Raw genomic sequence first — 19,859 nt, 5'->3', positions numbered from 1 at the left:
CATGCACAAAAACAGTGTCCTGGATCTTAACACTGTTTAAATTGTAAAATGCAAACAAATCAAACATTAGAACATGCTTAACTTGAGAGAACAGCTTACATTTTCCAATGCCTTTTGCTCATAGTAAGAGCAAAACATTCGAAATTAATACAAGCTCCCATTGGCACAACTAGTGCTTTGCCAACACAGGCTGTGTCATCACGGGTTATAGCCTGCTTTGTGTGCTCTCCTGTGCTGTGGGTGAGGTATTTCTCATCCACTGAGTATAAAGGAGAATGGTCACAGTTTCAAAAGAACCAAACAAAACCTTAAGCTTCCATAGAAAATGTAGTTCAAGTCAATACCGTTCCATTTTCCTTGTGCCAGCATTATTCTTCAGCTTCGTTTTTTTCACTCTGCTTTCTTAAAAGTACAAAGGTTGCTCCCTCCCAGCTCTCCTGGCACTAGATAATAGAAACATGCCCCTCTCCGAGGGAAGCACCAAGCATGAAAGAGGCTCCAGCTGGAGGGATGGGGTTCTGGCACTGGGCCTACAGTGCTCCACACTGAGAGCCTCTCCTGCACCACATCCTGCAGTCACATGGACATACACGGGGCTTCACCATACAGGTGCTCATACCACCATGAGGCACTGAGCTCGTCCTCCTCCACCTTTTCTATACAGGTACCCTGTAACGGACAGCAGGAACTTTGAGTGCAGGGTCTCACACTGTTGAATTTCTCTGAGCAGCAAGATGTAGGAGATGTGACAGATCCCAAGGGAACTCTGCTGCTTTGACAAAATGACACAGAAAACAGGCAGAAAGATTCAACCCTGCTGCCATCCCACCAGCACCTGCCTCTGATGTTATGGGCCAACACAATGAAATAGGAAGCATTACTTTTGGAGCAGCCCTCATGTTCCTCTTGCCCACAGGGACACTGGTGGGAGCTCCTGTTTGGCACAGCCAGGCTGGCACAGCAGCAGGCAGGGGGGCAGAGCCATTCTGAGTGTGTTTCCTACTGGTGGCTGAAATACAGTCATCATGTTAATTCCCTTGACCACTGCAGTAAGGCTGGTGGACTGGTGTGACAATTATTTGTAAGCGGTAAGGGCAGGTTTCTATAAGGGGTATCAAACAGGGTAAAGCAGACCAGAGAGGCAGGCAAATGGCAGTCCTGCTACAAAACGCCCCTGCTCTACTTTCATACCATTCCTCAGCACCTCTGCTTGTGTCATAGTTTAACCTGACAGCTCGCTCTTGCTACAGCTTTGGTAAACCAATAAAACCCAAAGCAAATGTAAGGTCTCTCCCCTCCAGAAATGAGAGACCTGACAGCCTACACTGAACCAACAACTTACAGTGTATGAAAGAATCTCAGCAAAATTTCCCATTCCTCTAAGAAGTGTAATTTTAGTGAACCGTCCAGATTTCAGTACAGCTCACTCAAAGAAACTTCAAACATTCAGCATATTAAAAAGTGATGTAGGAGACAGTAAGTAGAGACATTCCCTTACTCACATGTTTAAAAGACCCATGAGGGGCTGCAACTGCTCCTGTGTCTTCTAGATACTCATCCCAACTGAACTCCACGTCTTCCACACCAGAACCAGCATCTGGAAGAGAAGCCAAACACCCTCAGCAACCTGTCAGCTTAAGCACGGGGCCATGAAGAACCTCAGCAGAGATGACTTCACTTCCAAGTGACTGACCACACAAGTGTGCAGTGGACTTCAGTTACGCATTTCACAACAGAAGGACAGCACAGTTTCCCCTTGTCATGTATGTGAGGAGCACTTTAAGTTGGTTTGGTCTGAAAAAGTGAGACCTCGAGTGTTTTGGTTAAGCACCAACTGTTTACACATCTACGAGAGGGGAGTACGGGGTAAGTTCTGTATTTGTTCCAACAAATATTTAGGTGAAGACTGACAATCCTGGGCAGAGCAGACCTTGAAAGTATTGAATTAAGAACTGCACAGAAAATGCAATACCACAAGTGGTTTGAAAAGACAGACCTTAAAAAGCATTGCAGTGAGACTCCTCTCTTTTAAGCTAGATGGCATTTACTTTGGTGTTAAAGGGCACCAAAAGCACAGGGAAGAATTCCGGGTAGTTTTAAGAAACACAGCTCTGAACAACTGAAATCAAGAACCTTCAAATGAGTCACTTAAATACCAGCTCATACAGTATAACAGCTTCTTCAGAGCACAAAAACCTCATTTCTAGACGTATTTAAAGCCAAAACAGGCTGAACCCACTCAAGCCACAGTCATACACTCATGCTATCAGGAAAGTGAGTGTCTGCAGTGTGAGCGGTGTGCTCCCATTCAGCCACACTTTCTATCCCTACCACCACATCTGCCCCTCCTCACAGCCAGCTCCTGGCTCACCTCCCTGCTCCCTCTCCCCTCCTGTTCTCTCTGATGTGCAAACCCACCCACTGGAAACCCCAGCAGGTTGGATTTGGGCCCCTGTTCTGTTCACCCTGCTGCCTTTCTCTGGCTGGCACAGCATGCGATGCCAAAGGAGGCTTGCTGCCACTCTATGCAAGGGGCAGCTTTAAGCTAAACACAAAACACAGCTTCAGCAGTGGAAAGGGTTGGCAGTGATGCGAGACACAGCAAAGCTTTTCATTTCCACACAATTCTACAGCCTGCTCCAGAGCCACCTCTGTGAACAAACGTGAGCTGTTCACCTTAAGAGCATCTGATCTGAGAACTGCTTAAGAAAGCCGCTGGTGCATTCCCAGCCGTCCTGGACATCTTCACAGGCCGGTGCTTCAAGGTGAACCAAACCCTGAGCAAGTTGATCAAGATTTACCACTCTGCAGCAGGTTGGGAGCTGGTGGCCCAAGCTCGTCAAAGGGGCAGCAAGGCACACCAGAAAACCAGGACAGATTACAGTGGCACCACACAGCTTCAATTATCTGCCTTCAAACCAGCAGCGTGACCTTGTGAAAACGTTACGAACAACACAAAGGCAAAGGAGGACACACGAAGATAATACTAACCACTTTGATAAGCAAATGCATCAAAACAGTAGTGCTAAAACCACCGGACTTTCCATAAGTTCATCTCATACTGACATCACAAAGGGGAGAAGCAGAGTTTCTAACAAACATAATCACCTCTGTGGGTCACAGAATCGCAGATGTCATATTTTGTTGTCCTCTAAGCCAATTACACACCTTGCTTATGGCAAATGTAAGGCCTGCAGTCAGAGTGTAACTCACAACGACTGAGGCATAGGACACTCACGCTGCAAAGCATTCCCTGTGCTCAGGAACGCTCCCTCTCACTTGTCAAGTATTTTGGGAACCCTCAGCCCTGAGCTCAGCCATCCCACTACCTGCATCATGCTGCTGTTCTCCATTCATCTCCACAGCAATCCAGTGGTTATTCCAAGCAGCCAGAAGCGGGGGAATCCAGAACTGTCACAGTTTAGTGGTCATGAGTTGCCTTCCACTTTAAATCCTGCCGGCAGCCAGGACCTTCACAAGGGGATCCTGAAAAGAGCAGAAAAAAGAAATACTGTTATGAAAATCTTTGTTGGCTGCAGACATTTGCAGCGCCTGACATTTTTCTGAGTTCCGTTTAGGGATGTCCCAGACCTGAGTGTCCCCTGAGAGGGAACTTCTCTTCCTTTTCTTATTTTGTAGGGTTTTTCAAATACAGCATCCCCTGCATGGCCAGGACAAGCCCTGCAGAAACACCAGTTGCTGAGCAGATGGAAACACCAAAGCTGACTTCCAAATGATCATCAGAAATGGGTGGATGTTCTCCACGATGGCAACGCTTTGGAGGTGCAACGATGATTTCGCTTCTGAGATTCTAATTGGACCTGGCATAAGGTGGCTACAAATGACTAAGAGATCGTTTTCCATCCCACTACAAACACCAGCAGACTTTGAGCAGCTTTCTGCAGGGTGCAGTTCCGTTTGTATTGACGTTCAAACAAGCAGATTGTGACTAACATGCTGGTAGGATTTTTCAGACCAGCTGGTTTTTTGCCTCCTTGCTAGAAATGGAAGCATCCTGAAGCGGCAGCTCTGTGAGAAGGGCCTGAGGTGGCTCTGCCTGCCAGACCCCTCCGAGGTCCATCAGAGTGTGCAGAGGGCAGAAAACAAAGCGGGGAAAAAAGCATCCCAAAGTTCTGTGATCTGGGTTGGTGGGGGATTTCCGGGGGGTAAACTGTGAGATGCTGAGCGTGGCAGAATGCAAAGGCTCGTATTCTGAGCACACGCAGGTTTGCAAGGTGGCCCCAGCACAGAGCTCAACTCAATCATTAATCCAAGCACTTCTTGGGGATGGCCTGTAGGATGTCCATCGCCTGCGCACTGCTAAGACAAAACAACGGCAGTGCTGTGACAAACAGCCCGTGAAGCACGCAGGCCAACAAGCCGGGGATACTCTGCTGGTTTCAAACAGCACGGTCCTGGAAAAGTGCCCTCAAATCTATGTGAAATTAAAGTCATTTTCACTTTAGGGAATCCAGCTCTCATTTAACTTCTAGGATTGAAGTATTGAAGTAGCCGGTACAAAGCCAGCCTCATCTGGTTGGTGCTGTTGTAAAAAAGAAAAACGACAACAACAACAAAAAAAACAACCATGGAAGCATTTAAACATCCCCAAAATTAAGAGGCTGTTTATTTAAAAGATGCCAAACACTGGCAGCTCCCGCTGAAGCTGATTGATATTCTGCCCAGGCTGGGCAGCTATTCAGGATTCGATAAGCAGCACTGTTGTTTTCTGTACACAGCAGTGAAAGCACTTGTAATTAGCACCCACCACTGCGGATGCTTACAGTCTGGCACCCCGAAGATTATCTTGTGATAAAGCCCACGAGGAGGGGAGCACGAGTGCTGCTGCAGCAGAGATGGTTTGGAAACACTTTGGACTCCTCAGCCTCACTTCTGCATTTCAAACCTCCTTTCAGCACATGAAATATTCACATGTTAGCAACTAAAGGCAGCATTAAAAACAGTTACAGTTCATTAAAGCCAGATGGCTCACTTGAATACGAAAAGAAATCAAACAGAAGTTGGATGTTGAATTAAAGTAAATCAGCTGGTGTCTGAGGTTTACTATTATCTTAAAACAAAGGCACGTGAGACAAGAGGACACGCGGAACTCCCTGGGCAGGCAAAGCACTGCACAGGGGCTGCGTAGCACAAATTCCTTCGTGCAAAAGCATCCGGCACAAGCTCTTGCAAAGCCTTGTGTGTGCACTGGAAGCACAGCCCGGAGCACAGTCCTGCTGCACAGGGTGTCAGAGCAGGGGACGCGGTTCCTCAGCACCCAGAACCCTCACCTCTGCCAAGGGGCCCATCCTGATACAGACTGTCTTGCAGCTGCACTGTGAGCACATATCTGGAGTGGGAAGAGAGCAGGTGAAGGTCCTCCCAGCCCCGTGTCATTTCATTTCAAGCAAATAGAAACTACGTGTTCCTTAGGAGAGAAGCACACACGTTTCATCTAAAGATTTCTGTAACAACTTCTTTACTGTAAGAGTCCAGCTCTTCCTTTCAGCCATGCCCTGCTCAGCACACCGCACTCAGCTCAGTGCCCATGGTGGATTGCTGCTGGCACTTCAGCACAAGGAGCTGCCTGGGACACAGCAGCCAGCAACCATCCTTCTGCCTGGGGAGAACAGGCCCAGTGGGAGCCCACAGCAGCCCCTGCTCAGCGACCAACACAGCCGAGCCCCAGAGTTCACACCTCCACGTGCACAGCCACCCTTCTGGGGGTATTCCCAGCTCATCTCACAACACAGATGTCCACCAGAAGGGCCTTTGTGTTGTCTTATGTTTGGATCCACACTGCCCTGCTGGAGCTGCACACAAACAGCAGCCAGAGCCGACTTCTTTAAGACAACCTTCCTGAAACACTCCCCCACAAAAAAAAAAGAAAGCAAGCAGCATTCCCTGCCCAGCACCAAGGAGGCAGAGCAGGGAGCAGCCACTGCACCCAGCCCTCGCAATAACCCAGCACAGAAAGCAACTGATCGCCGCTAACGTTCCTTCAAAGGGAATATTTCTTCCTCATTTAACTTACAAAACTCCGTCTCCTGCAAATGACATTTTATTTATAGCAGTGGTATTTGCTGTATAACTGATTGGGAAAGGCTGTAAATGAGCATCATCGCATATATATGGAAAACAATGATAAAGCAGTCATCAAAAAGCTAAAGAAGATTTCAGTATTCAAATAAGGCAATCTGCATAACCCCCACCTGAATTTTAATTCTGCAGAACTTCTTGCAGGGATTTGTGCTGCAGATGATCTGTGCCAGCTACTCCTTTCCCACACGAGAACAGCAGCCTGCATTAGGAACGTGTCCAGCAGCTCCCAGACTCGGGTTAATTTTAATCCTTGGACTTAAGGTGCAGGAGGAGCTTTGCCATTGGGGGCCGGGTCGATTCCGCAGACTCTCAGAGGAAGAAAGCAAAGGTGAAGACCATGACAGACCACAGCAAGGTTATGGTGGCTGTGGGCTGTGTCACCTGCTGAGCAAAACAACACCGTGACTGGTAGCTGCCTAAATGAGAAGCTGCCCATGTGGGAAGGAGAGGAAGATGCCAGCGGCCTCATGCACCACCCGTCAGTACAAGCATATATTGGCCAAGCAGCCAGAAGTCCGACCTGGGGAGGTCTCCCCGGGGAACAGGTTTGTGCCAAGCAGGCCTGAAAGCCATCACCACAAACCACGCTGACACCTCTTAGCTCATCAGTGCTGCAGCTCTGGTTCCAATATATTCCTAAGCTAACACTTTAGCTGCAAAAGCCCACAGCCCTGCAGAGCCACGCAGCTCTGATAGCTCAAACACACAAACACAGTCTGCCCACCTGCTGTGGGTGCAATGGGGCAGGAGGAGCAGGAGCTTTTCTTCTGAAAACCTTGGTCTGAAATCTCGAGGCAGGCAGACTGAGCAATCTTTTTCTCTGGACTACAGGATTCTGAACACATCATCTGCTGCATGTGCTCACTCAGTGTTGCCAGTCACTCTCTCAGCATTTCTGGTTGCAGTGACTGCATCCTGCTTCACAAATAGCACTGTTTCATCCTCAGTTGTCTGCATTCAAGAACAGTAACACCAGAATAATCCTCAGACAACAAGAAAAAGATTATTTTTGAGCCCCACTCAATTCCCTAACTGCAGAACCATTTTATCGTGCCTGAAAAGCTTAAGTTTGATAAGAAAAGCTCCAAGAAGGAAAGTGCGTTAAGCTCTTTCCATTGGCACACATGAAATTGGGTGTGCGGGGAAGCAGGAGGAAAGAGGAAATGGGTGGAATCGGAGCAATCATAGCAATGTTCTCCAAATCTGAGGACAAAAGATGAAGGACAGAACATGCATCGGAACACAGACAGCTGCTTCTGAAACACCATTTTTCCTTATGAGCATTAACGAGTAGATTTGGAGACTTCCCCAGAGGATTGGAGCCCAAGCAAATGAAATGCTTTAGTAAAACACTTGGGGCTTTATTTTACTGATCTACAACATGCTGTAGCAGCAAACACTTCTTACTGTGCCCTGTAGCGCACACTTCCTGGCACCTCAAAGTGGAAGTCAGTAAAGAAGATTGAGAAAGAATTCAGACCAGGCTTCCTATGCAGGCATCGCTTTGACAAGCAACAGCACACAAACCCTCTTGTTTGTTACCAGCCCAAGCTAAGACAAACTGCAGGCACCCCAGCTCCACATCCCCAGCTTCCTTCAGGGCTGAGGCTTTCCTTTGCTCAGACAAATGAACTCATCACACTGTACCTCTGTGATGGGAGAAGAGGTTCAGAGGCAGATGCTGCCAAGAGCTTATTCACTTCCTGCATCCATGAGCTCTGCAGCTCTCACTTCTACAATTAATGCTGTAAATTCCTGCACACATTTCCCTAGTTGTTATTTTCTGTGACTTTTCCTGTTCTATCTTCAACTTTCCACACTCAATCTTCATTAAATGATGACACAAATCCCCACACACTTCTATCAAGATCACTACATTAGTTAATAACAAGTGAGTTTCATTCTCGTTAATTACGAGTTTGTTCATTAGTATGTCAGTTGCTGCAATAAAATCCAGCCTCTGAGAAGGAAAGTGCTGTGCTGGCTGCTTGTGGCCCGGATCACACACACAGAGCCCAGGGCAGGCTCAGGGCTGCCCATCAGAAGGCCCAGGGATGCAGCTGATGCTTCCAATCCCCAATTCCCTCAGCTGCTCCTCTTAAGACTTGTGTTCCAGAACCCCTCACAGCTCCGCTGCCCTTCTCTGAATGCTCTCCAGGGCCCTGATGTCTTTCTTGTAGCAAGGAGCCCCAAACCGAGCACAATACTCAAGACCTCACCAGGCTGAGCACAGCTCAACTATCACCTCCTGCTCCTGCTGGCTGCACTGTTTTAAGAGGTTGGCTGCTTCCAGGCAGCACCACTTTCCAATCTTGAAAACCTTGTGAGCTTTCTGGGTGCCCTGGCTATGGTTTCCACACATAATTAAACCACAATTAGCCTGCGCTATCCCAAGATAAACTACTACTGAAAGCAGGAAAAGTATCAGCTCCACTTTTATTGCTTCATCCACACTGAAGCCCTGCTGCTCCAAAGGGCTGAAGTCCTGCCCGTGCTGACACCCCCAGAGCTACACATCCCGAGTGCTTCAAGCACGGAGTGTTTCTTCCACAAAATGATCAGGAAACTCACGTAACACATCCTTATTCCAGCATGACTTCCATCTGCTTCTCAGCAGTGGAGCACCGCTGAAAGTGCACTGGTTTGCACAGATCTACATACAAATACAAAGACTGCGTTGTTTCTGCATTTCACCTTGGTATGCTCTCACAAGTACCGACCCTGCTAAACCCCCAGACCAGCAATTGAGATCTAATGATGGCTGATTGGGTAATTTCTTCATTGCTAACAGGAAACTGGCTGCACACCACATCCACCCCACTGGGTGCAGCCTTCTATCCCAGCAGCAAGATGAATGACATTTCCAAACTAGCCATTTCTATAGACCCACTAGTGAATCAGCATCTCAGCTATCGCACAATGCATACCAATGCCCATCTCTGCTGGGGTAGTAATGCCCATTTTGCAGAGCACAGCACAATGGAGTAAGAAATGCTTAAGCTTGGTCCATCAAATACAGAGCAAGGAGTACAAAATGTTCATTAAATCCCCCAGCCTTCCCAGGCCGGACCAATCTGTGACACAGCTCCTACGCCCTGCACAGGGGCTGAGCTCAGCTCAGGCTGAGCCCAGGTCTGCTGGCCTCTGATGTAAAGCTCATCCTGCACCACGGCAAGAAAAGATGTGGGAAGACAGCATGGGTATTGCGGGACCATCACTGAACTGATCAGTGTGGATTTATTACTAATTTAACAAGCGTAAGACTTGCACATCATTACAGACACGGTCTCTCTCACAACCTGAGGAACCTCTATCTGCTCCTCTGGATGACCAGAACATGCATTTTCTCCACCAAGTTCCAACAGCGCTCTCCATTCCCATCCTTTACTGACTAAGGGAAGGCCAGGCATGTAGTGTTCTTCATCATCTTAACCTGCCAGGGCTGACAGGCAGACTAGAAATCAATAAAATAAGCATCTATTATTGTGCTGGCACTAAACTTGTGCACTTCAGAGAAGACTGGAGCCCACTACACTCTTCACTCACTACCAGCTGTGTTTATACTGCAGCAGAGTCTGGAACCTCTGAAACCCCCTTAAAGCCTAAACCCGACAGCATCTGCTGACTCCAAGGGAAAAACTGTTAGGAGAAAAAAAATGTACTGCAGCTTCTTGCGTTAAATGAAAATGAAATCAGCTGCTTTTAAAGGTACCACAGTTTCAGTAAGCGTGGACTCAGTACACAGATGGAAAACAAGATGTATTGAAAACTGATGTTCCATTCATACAGTAGCATAATATGGAAATGCATCTGCATTCACCAAATCAAACCTTTCCCTTCTCCTCCAGCAAGGAACACAAACACACTTCAATCAATACAAGACCCAGTTTGCCATTTAGACTCCGAGTGACACCAGTCACACATCCGACATCCGTCCATCAGTCACTGTCAGAACTGAGCGCCTGTCCTGTGGCACGTTCCTCAGCTGAACAAAGTCCAGCATCAGGTAACTCAGCCTTACTTTTCATTAGTTCAGGCTCAGGGGACATCTTGCTTTCTCCCCTCAACATTCCTAGAGCAGAATAGGAAATAAGTTACCTAGAGTTATCAACAGCTTCGGACAACTATCCTGCGCTATGCAGTGGATGAAGATCCACGAAACATTATTCACAAATGGAAAAATATCGACTTGATTTTACCTGGAAAATACACCGTATGTTACGCTGAAGATGCCAGATCCACCACAACAGGACTGCCTCAGCAGCAAGCCCCAGCTGCAGGACACCATTGGCCTTGTGTTACATGCACAGCCACGCTCACCTCCAGGCTCTCTGCTCTTGCCAAGCAGGACTGCCCTCTGCTGACCCACAGCACCACCAAGGACGCCTTGCCCAGGAGCTGGGAACACCCACAACACTGCAGCTGCGTGGCCCCATGGCTCCTGGCACACAGCACTGTCTCTTCCACCAGAGAAGGCAATGATTTTCAGTCTGGCCATCCCACATCTCCTCCAGAGGAAAGGGAACAAGAGCTGTCCATGCATCCATCTTGTCTTTTTGGTGTGGCCTCCCTGCCTCAGAGCCACAGCCACTGCTATTGGCACAAGCACAGCCAGCCCTGGGCAGTGGTGGCAATGCCACCCGAGCAGCTTTTGTTAAGCAGAGCCACCAACCTGAGTATGACAAAGAGCAGTCAGTGATGCACAGCACTGCCATGAGCTGCTGAAACTAAAACTGTCACACTTAGTTCATCCGAATTACCACAAACACACTGAGTTCTGGATTTAGTTGTAGCTGACTGCAGACAGCTGAGAGCAGCTCAGAGCCATCACACAGCACTGGACACGTCCTTGGCTTGAGCAAACCCATCCTGCCCCAGGTCAATTCATTCAGAGCTGCTGCATCTGCAGCAGTTACAACAGAGGGATCACAGCACAGAGATCTACTGCAGAGAACTCAGAGCTACCCCACCAGCTTATAGGAACAGCCTCTTGTTCTTAAACTGACACCTTGTCAAACCACAGTTCTATCAGGGCAGCTTTTAGTCATCATTGCAGACAGAGATCACAGGCAGAGGACGCATAAATCTGTTTTTATCATCTGTAGCAGCACTGACATTTAAGACAATAAATGCAACAGGACTAAGTAAAGTGGGAGTTAAATTGAATGCAATCAGGACTTATTAATTTATAGTACAATCAAATTAAACCAATGCCAGTATCTAAATAAAACTGCTGACATCCAATGCTGCTGGGGAGTTGTTGGTAGGAACTGAGAACTGAGTTTACTGCCACTTCAGGGCTCCAGCAGTACGGGGCTACCAGCGCCTGCTGCAGATCTCATGAACAGCAAAGCTGCCAAGAACCTCTAACAGCACATACTTCTCCTCCAGTGCATCGCTGAGCATGTAATGCAGGAATGCAAGTTTTAAAAGCTAAAGGGAATCAAGTTCTTTCTAACAGCGCCTCCCCCTGCACTGCAGACCCTGGGACACAGGCTCACCCAGTTGCAGTGCTCCTGGTGCAGCAGAATGGCACCCAGAGGAGAACCCCCACAGTGTGACACTGCTGTGCCACCCTGTGACACTCCATGTCGCACAGAACATGGAGAGCAAAGCAGAGCTCGGAGGGCTCAGGAGCTCAGTGTGGTCGCAGCAATCACAGCCCAGCACTCCCTGCGTGTGTGGGACATGTCAGCGCTTCCTGAGAGCCCAGCACAGAACTCACCCACACCTTCCTGACTCAGCACCTCTGCCCAGCTTTTCTATGTGGCCTCTGGAGAGCACTTCCTCCAGCAGCAAGTTCTGGCTGCCACCAGTTATTAAAACGCATTAAGTGATGAGCCTTAAAGTGCTTATTACATTATTAAAACGTATGTATCAACATTTTGTCCTAGATTACAGTTCAAACAAGACTCAACGCCCAGCTTCTCACCTGATGGGGGAAGCAGCTTTCAGTTTTACACACACATAAATATCTTACAAAATACATCCATTGCAATTACATCCAGATGACAATGACTGAAACGCTTCCACAGCCCAAAGCTGCAGTTCTTCTTATCCTTTCACTTGCTTTTCTCTTCAGAAGGAAAATGCTGCTAAGGAAGCATCTCCAAGCAAGAGCTGCAGGTGAGCAGTACAGATCATTACACTTGTGTGCTTCTGGCAAACCAAACCCAGCAAAAACACAGAGAGGAAATCTAAACCCTCCTCACGCCGCTCCACAGAATGGTGAAGGGCTTCCTGTATGTGGGCAGATGTGACCTCAGCCCTATTCTAACACAGAATTCCATTGCAGGGTTTAAAACCGGACAGGCAGCCCGACGAGCCCCAGAAGATGCCTCAGCCCTTACCGGCCCTTTGTGCTGCTTTAACAGCGAGACAACTGTATCACCTTGAGACAACTGTATCGCCTTGAGACAACTGTATCGCCTTGTCCTTTCATCCCCGGGAGATGGCTCAGAAGGAAAGCTAACCCAGCCAAGCTTGGTTTCCCAGTGCTACATTTTATCCAGTGCAACCCTTACATCGCCACGTTGTTTCCTAAACCAAAGTTAACAGAGATCCGTGGAAAAAACTGTCAGAAAAATGTAGTTACAATTGCACTTTCAACTGTGCAGCAATACTTTGATTAAGTCGGGTTCAGGAACAGCTGCACCGTCTTCCTGACCAAGGTAAGGAAGGAACAGCACGGGGAAGTTGAAGAGAAATAGGGAAGACCATCTTGCTAGGAGTTACCAGCTCGTGGTTGATTGGCCATTGGAGGCAGCAGGAAAACAAGCGATGAGGATGCAGTGCTGTGTGTCTGCCCCACTGCAAGGCCCCAACCTCCCCAATCCCTGCTGCTTCTGAACTGTCCCAACCCGCAGGGCAGCTGCGCTTCCATTCCAGAGCTGATGGGGTGGAAGCGAGCACAGCCATCTCTGGGAGAAAAAGGTGGGTTCTGCTGAAAGAACGGTGACCTTTTTTTGCATTCAAAATGCAAATGCATGGGTTCCTACCAACCTGATGCTCCCAGGAAGCTGTTTGGATAGCAGTATGATTACACACTTGCTCTCTACAGCTGGAAGCATAGCTGCTTTTAGTTTCTAATTGCACATTCGTTTAATTATTAGCTTTATGAAAGCGACTGAACTGACAGCACAAGCTACTGCATAAAAACAGACAAACAGGCATCAGGTACGCCAAGCAAAAGACAAAAAGAGGGAAGAATGCTTTTTCGACTAAGCAAACCCATCACTTGCATTACTTTTTTCTGGTGAATGCCCAGTTCCACAGTACTAAGCAGCAACTTGGCTATGAACTTGCAGGCAGGACTCGAGCAGTGAGCAAGATGCATATATCCAATACAAGAAAATGGCACCACTTCTTACAGTACTCCAAATAAATTGTAATGCTGAGCTCCTAAGTACTGGAGAAGAGCTGGGTTTCTGAGCACTACATACAAATATGCTTTTTTGTTTTCAAGGGGTTTCAGTTCTGATTGCCAAGTATGTTTTCAATGGAAAGAAACAAATATTTAAAGGAGGAATGCTAAAACGATAACCCGAAACACTCCTCTCTGCACCTGAAGGGATGCCAGAATCATCAGCAAGCTCCATCAGGAGGCTTAGCATACCTGGCAGCTCCATGCCCAAGCAGCAGCAACGAGGAGCTGGGAGCCCAGAAATGTGGTTATTTCTCACCTTGCAGACTGGATCACAGAACACACTGCTGGTGTAAAGCAGCAGCTGAGCCTTTCCTGCCCAGTACCTTTGTTAAGCTTCATAAGAGGCTGAGAACACGTCAGAGCAACAAGGCTTTAAATGTGGCATACTAAATCTAGAAAGCTGAGAAAAACACACACTGGGCTGGCTCTGAAGCCAGAATAGGTGTTACTGGGTATATCCATTCCCACATACTCCAGGTGCCAACACACGCAGCGCTCCTGATGGCCCAAATTGGCCCCCGGACACCTCCCCACTTCTGCACCCACACACTGGGATGGCAGAGCAGCTTCCCCCTCTGCTTCTACACACAGAACTGCGGTGCTGTGAGCCGTGCTATGTGATGGAATTCTCTCCTTCCAGGCAACGTCTCAAAAATAAGGCCTTGCCTTTGTTATCACACACAAGCCAATATGCCTCTTCCTGCTCCTCCTCTAAAAAATAACTAAAGCTTAGGGAAAAAAAGAGACAACAGCTTTCAACAATACAACTTGTAAATCACAAGAGGCAAAAAGGCCTGGAGACTGCAACAGCACAGGTTTTAGGGAACACCCGATAGGGAGCGACGGCCTGTTACCAGCATCAGCACTGATGCCCTTACATGAAAATCCGCTGTCATTTTAAGACTTCTTTTGCACTTCTGTTTGTACAGAGACAAAAACAAGACTGGAGCCTAAGGGCTCAGGAGGCACAGAGCAGCTACAAAAGAGTCCTCTATTTTTAGGAGTATGATTTTGAAGCTTGATCCTGACAACACTGGAACAGTTTCAGCCATAAAATGTGTTTTGAAATCCAAACATTTATTATTTGTGCAGTGTCTTCTCCCCAAACTTGAGTGGCTTTTCTTCAGGCACCGCTTTGCTGGCACACACAACCTTATTTCTGTTATTAAAATGTTCATATGAAAGAGATACGAGAGGTTTCCATTCAGTTCCAACTTTGGAATCATTAGACATGCTTATTAAATCAGACATTTCTAATTGCACAGCAGGAAGTAATAAAAAACGTCTCAGAAAATCCAACGACACCCTGTTCCTGCTGCTGACAGTGCCACCTTGGGAGTCCTTTCATAAGGTCTCCAGGATTTCCTTCCCCCATGCCCATCTCCACAGGTAGCCATAGGCCCATGGAAGTCTGCTGCAGAGCACAGACCACATGAAGGTCCTGCATTTGCTGTCAGCACGTGCTTCCTCTGTGAGAGTCAATGAGTTTGTACCGAGCCCTGCTTTTCCAGTGACCCAAACAAGTGCAGAAACACTAAGTTTTAAGACAACACAGAACTGTATAAGAGATGAAAAATAGATGTTGGTTGCTAAGAACTGCAGAGGGATAATAAGAAGATAACATTAAAGGTAGAGTAATAAAGACATGGAGAAAGAAATGACCTTGCCCAGAACGAGACCTGCATCGGCTGCTGCAACTGAAGGCTTTGGAATTGTTCTGACTCATTCTCACTGAGCACCAATTCTGCACTAAAGGAACACCAAAGAATGGAGAAGAAAACAGAAAATGCGTTACAATTCTACCATCCAAAACACACCTGGACCCTGATGGCAGTGCTGGCAACAAGAGCAGCAGGTGAGACCAAAGGCAGTGAGGGGCTCGGACGGCAGAGCTGCGGATGGGTACAGGAGAGGTGTAACATCAGAACTGGTACAATAAGAATACAGAAAGGTTATTGGGAGCTTCAGCCAGGGGCGCTGCCACTTCCTCCTGCACAGAAAGCTGCCAGCCACCCCCAGCAGCAGCTCTGCTGGTGTCTCTCTTTCAAGTACCTCCGCTCTTGTGGGAACTGAAAAGGGTTCATTTCAATACATCCAGGTGGGTTTTGCTGTGCAGTTTGCTGGAAGTTTTTTGTGTTGTGATACGACCCTTTAGAGCAGGAAATAAGGCACGGATGCAGCCTTTGTCTTCAAAGCCCAACATGCAGCACTGGGCTGGCCAATGGGTGCTCTGCAACACGGTGTGAAAACACTGACCAGAAACACCAGCACTGCTGCTTTGCTAGGAAGGATCCTGCAACAGCTGAGAAGCAGTTGTTAGATTGCTTTGTTACGATACCTATCGCTCACATTCACATATCAGCACGATCAAGACTGACAAAGCTATCTTGATGCTGCTATCTATGTAAGAGCACAAAAGAACGGCGTTTATATAAATTACTTTAAACAAAAGCATATTAGTCTGAGAAATACTGTGATTTCTCAACAGGCTAAAAATAGTTCCCAGTACGATTCAGCCACTGTTTGGAAATAAAGCAGAAAGGCAACAGATTGTCTGAGCACTTAAATAAAGATCTCAGCTTTCTATAAAAAGGCAATTTCTGTATTTCTCGCTGGATAATCCTAAGAGTTATAATTTACGTCAAGCTGCACTTAGATGGAAATTGGACTCCAATTAGTAATAAAAACTGCACTTTCATTTTACCCAGCTAAGTAATATTTACACCTTAGAAAAGCAGGTGCAAAGAAAACAGTATTTCAGTCTATGCAGAAGGAGTTAAACCGAGGAACATTCACTTCAATGAGGAGAGCTGACTGTTCTTCTGGCCACCTTGTCCTCCCAGGCATTACGTTCCTGTCTCGATTTCGCACCCACACTGGAAGAACAAAAGGCAATCTTCCCTGGTTTGTCAGTTTCCACCATTGCCTCCTACTGAAAGAAGCTGAACTGGTTGAGAAAATGAAGCCAAAGCAGCCAACTGCTGCACACCATCCCTCCACACCAGTGGCTAGGCTGGAATTATCCAGAACTGGCTTACAGTCAATGGTGAACGCTGAACTTAGCCAAGCCGCTTCCCCGAAAACACTGGTTTTCATTAAGAGGGGTGACAAAATGCACACGTCAACATGCATGGGAGCACATTCAAACAAAGAGCAACACTTGGCCAAAAGAGCAACAAGAGCTCAAAATTTCCCCTCCAGTCCCTCAAACCTATTTTTAAGAAGTTGAACAAACGCACCATTTAAGACGTAACACGACCACGTCAGGAAACAGACTTCAGTTCCCAGTTCTGTTCTGCAAGTACAGGAGGAAAAGTGCTCTGAAAGCAGGGAGGGCTTTCAGGTCTGCACTCACTGCCTTGGTTTAAAAGGAGTTAATGAGTTCTGTCCAGCTGGGTAATCAGTGCTAGGTATGTGACGCTTCCAACTGCACCCACACTTCCCTTATTTCTGAGGGCATGAGCTGCACTCATGGCAATGCCCTGAAGAGCAACAAACAGTTAATCCTGGAACAAAACAGCACGGCCTACGATGCTGCAGGATGTGCAGGCAGTGGCAGGGCTCTGGCAGCCCAGCAGCTCGGTGTCCCACACCTTACCCTGCCCAGCCCACCTGGTCACATCCCAGAGGACTGCTCTGGGCACATCCCACCACTTACAGCAACCACCACCACAGCTCAGCACTTAATGTGTGAGCAGGGGCACGTTTGGAACTAGAGACTGAGATGAAGAATGAAAACAGCCAGCAAACATGAGAGTGTGTCTGCCTATGTCGTAACGCGCTCTTGGAACCAAAACCAATTTAAAATCAAATAAACAATAGCTAAAGTCCATCTGCTTCTCTCAGAGGGTTTATCTGTATAGAGAAAACTGGGCACTGGAAAAAAACGAGGGATTCAAGTCAGTCAAAGTGCATCATAAAATGAAAAGCACCATTACATGAACGCAACTTTGTTTCTGCAATATCAACACCCAACAGAACCCCCCTCACCAAGAGCTTCCCAGCCCTCCTCGCTCCCCGGGCTCAGTGCTGCTGTCACTGCACGGTGTCAGCGAGCTGCGGGTGCCTGCAGAGCACCGCCGGAGGGCGATGCCTTCAGCCCGGGCAGCAGCACGCAGCGCACACGGCAAAGGCTGCGATCAGGGCTGCCTCGGGACAACATAACAAGGCATCCAATACAACGTGCTACCAAACGTGTTTTTGCGGTACTCTCCTCCACAGCGTGCCATCTCACACCATCTCCCATCACTCAGAGCCTCGCCGGGTCAAGCCACCACCCGCATTCGTTCAGCAGCGGTAAATTAAGAGCAAAGGGGGAAAAAGCTGTGAAGGAAGAACGGCACGGATCGATGCGGTGCCCGCCCGCTGTCCGCACACACGGTGCCCCGGTGCCGGAACGCAGCCCAGAGACGGGGAACGCAGAGCACAGCGCAGCGCTCCACGGCTGCCCCAGTGCGGGTCAGAAGCGCGGCGGGAGCCTTCCCTTGCTCGGGAGCCGGCAGCTCCGGGAAGAAGCCGGTCTCCTTTTCCTCGCCCTTCAATCACAGCACCGATTCGAAAAGCAAAAGTAAAAGAGGAAATGGCTGAGTGAGGGCAGGAAGCCCCGAGCCCTCTCCGCAGCCGATCGCACAGACGGCTGGATGCCCGCTCACTCTTTTTTATCTACAAACCCCACGGCAGCACTAACGGCCGCGCAGAAAACGCGCGGTTCACCGACAATCGGTTCGTCCTCATCTCCGCATCGGTCTCCCCTGCGCCGGGACGGCTGTTCCGAACCACGGGCCGCAGCCGTCGCGCGGGGCAGGACCGATACCGCCGCGCCGGTCCCGCCCGAGCGCCGTCCCGCACAGCGCTCCTCGCGGCGCGGCGGGTCCCGGGACAGGTGCCGCAGCCCCAGGCGGGGAGAGCAGAGCTCCGCTACGGCAACAAGTTCCTGCGGGCGGAACCGCCGCTCCGTAACGCGCGGCGAAGCGGCACCGCCGAGCCAACGGGGCGGGGCGGGATGGCGCAGGACCGCCGCAGCCGCACGGCCGCGCGCTGCCTCCCGCTCCTCCCGCTATCGCCACCGCGCGCGGCGGAGCCGCGGTCCCAAGTTCGGGAACTCGCCCGGCACCGCCCGGCCGCTCCTCCCGCCCCGCCCCGCCGCGCATCCCCGGGACCGAACCCGGCCCGGCCGCGGCTTCGCAGGACAAAGGCCGGAGCCGCGGGGAGCGGAACGCAGCGCAGCGCAGCGCCGGGCGCGCACACGATGCGGGCGCGCAGGCCCCGCGGCGGCGCTGCGGAAAGCGGCCCCGGGAACGGCCGCGCCGCTCCGCCCGCCGACGGCCGCCGGGCGGGACGAGAACCGGGGCACGGCCGGGCCGGGCGGGGGTGCGGAGAGGCGCGGAGCGGCGTTTAAAGGTCCCCCTTCCACCGCCATCTTGAACGGGAGAGGGGCGAGCGCTCGTCGCTCGGCGGGTTCGGATCTTCCGCGGGCGCAGGGCGCGGAGCGGCGGAGGCGCGCAAAGTTCCCGCGGGGCCGTCCGGGCAGGGAGCGCAACTCGGGGCCGGGCTCACGGCGGGACGGGGTTCATAGCAGGACGGGGCTCACACTGGGACAGGGCTCATAGCAGGACGGGGCTCACAGCGGGAGCGCGCCGAGTTGCGCGCGGGCACTTGCGCGTCGGGCAGCCCCGCGCATCGCGCCGCGACCGGAGGGGCGCTGCTCCCCCCGCGCTGCCGCCTCCCCTCCCCGTCGCGCCGCGCCTGCCTCCTGCCGCCTCCTCCTCCTCCTCCTCCCTTTTCCTTTTCCTTCTCCTTCTCCTCCCTCCTCCTCCTCCTTCGCCGCCTTTTTTTCCCCGCATCCAAACTTCGGGAGCCCGGAAAAACCCCTCGGGCCCCGCGCTCCGCCGGAAAAACGTCCCCACCAGCTGCGTGCCGACCCGCTCCGCCCGCCGGTGGGCGCCGCCACCCTCCGTCTCACCTGCGGGGAGTTTTTCCAGCCCTCCGCCGCTGCCGGGGCTCCGGCTCCCCGGCGCTCCGCTCGCCGCCTCATTCCAATATGGCACGGCCCGACAGAGCGCATGCGCCCGCCGCTGCCTCTCCCCCCCACCCCCCTCCCGCCCCTCCGCTTTCCTCTCCCCTCCCCTCCCCTGGCGGCTTTTCGGGCGCTCCGGGTCTCTTCCGAACCCGCCGCCCACCCCCCGTTGCGGCCCGGCTGCCTCCCGTTCACCTGCTCCGGCCTCTAACGGGAGCCGCGCGGCGACGGGAAGCACCGACGGCTGCAGCGCGTCCTTCCAGGGGGCGAGCGAAGCTCCGCTCTCCCCCGGGAGGAAGGCGCTCCTCGGGCGCA

At 50.3% G+C, this 19,859-nt stretch overlaps 1 protein-coding gene across 1 annotated transcript in view; it reads right to left on the bottom strand.

The window, feature by feature from the left end:
- The window catches only part of SFMBT1 (Scm like with four mbt domains 1), a 36,130-nt gene extending 16,536 nt beyond the window's left edge, over positions 1-19,594 (bottom strand). Inside the window, exons 1-3 of the mRNA XM_072347425.1 lie at positions 19,491-19,594; positions 3,330-3,486; positions 1,503-1,597 (exon numbers count right to left, since the gene is read on the bottom strand). Coding sequence (XP_072203526.1) covers positions 1,503-1,597; positions 3,330-3,357 — 123 coding nt within the window. The 5' untranslated portion in view covers positions 3,358-3,486; positions 19,491-19,594. The remainder of the gene's footprint in view (positions 1-1,502; positions 1,598-3,329; positions 3,487-19,490) is intronic.
- Between the last annotated feature and the right edge of the window lie 265 nt (positions 19,595-19,859).

The sequence above is a fragment of the Excalfactoria chinensis genome, chromosome 12 (assembly GCF_039878825.1).
Source record: "Excalfactoria chinensis isolate bCotChi1 chromosome 12, bCotChi1.hap2, whole genome shotgun sequence".
Lineage (NCBI taxonomy): Eukaryota > Metazoa > Chordata > Aves > Galliformes > Phasianidae > Excalfactoria > Excalfactoria chinensis.
This window is presented reverse-complemented; position numbering and strand designations above follow the sequence as displayed.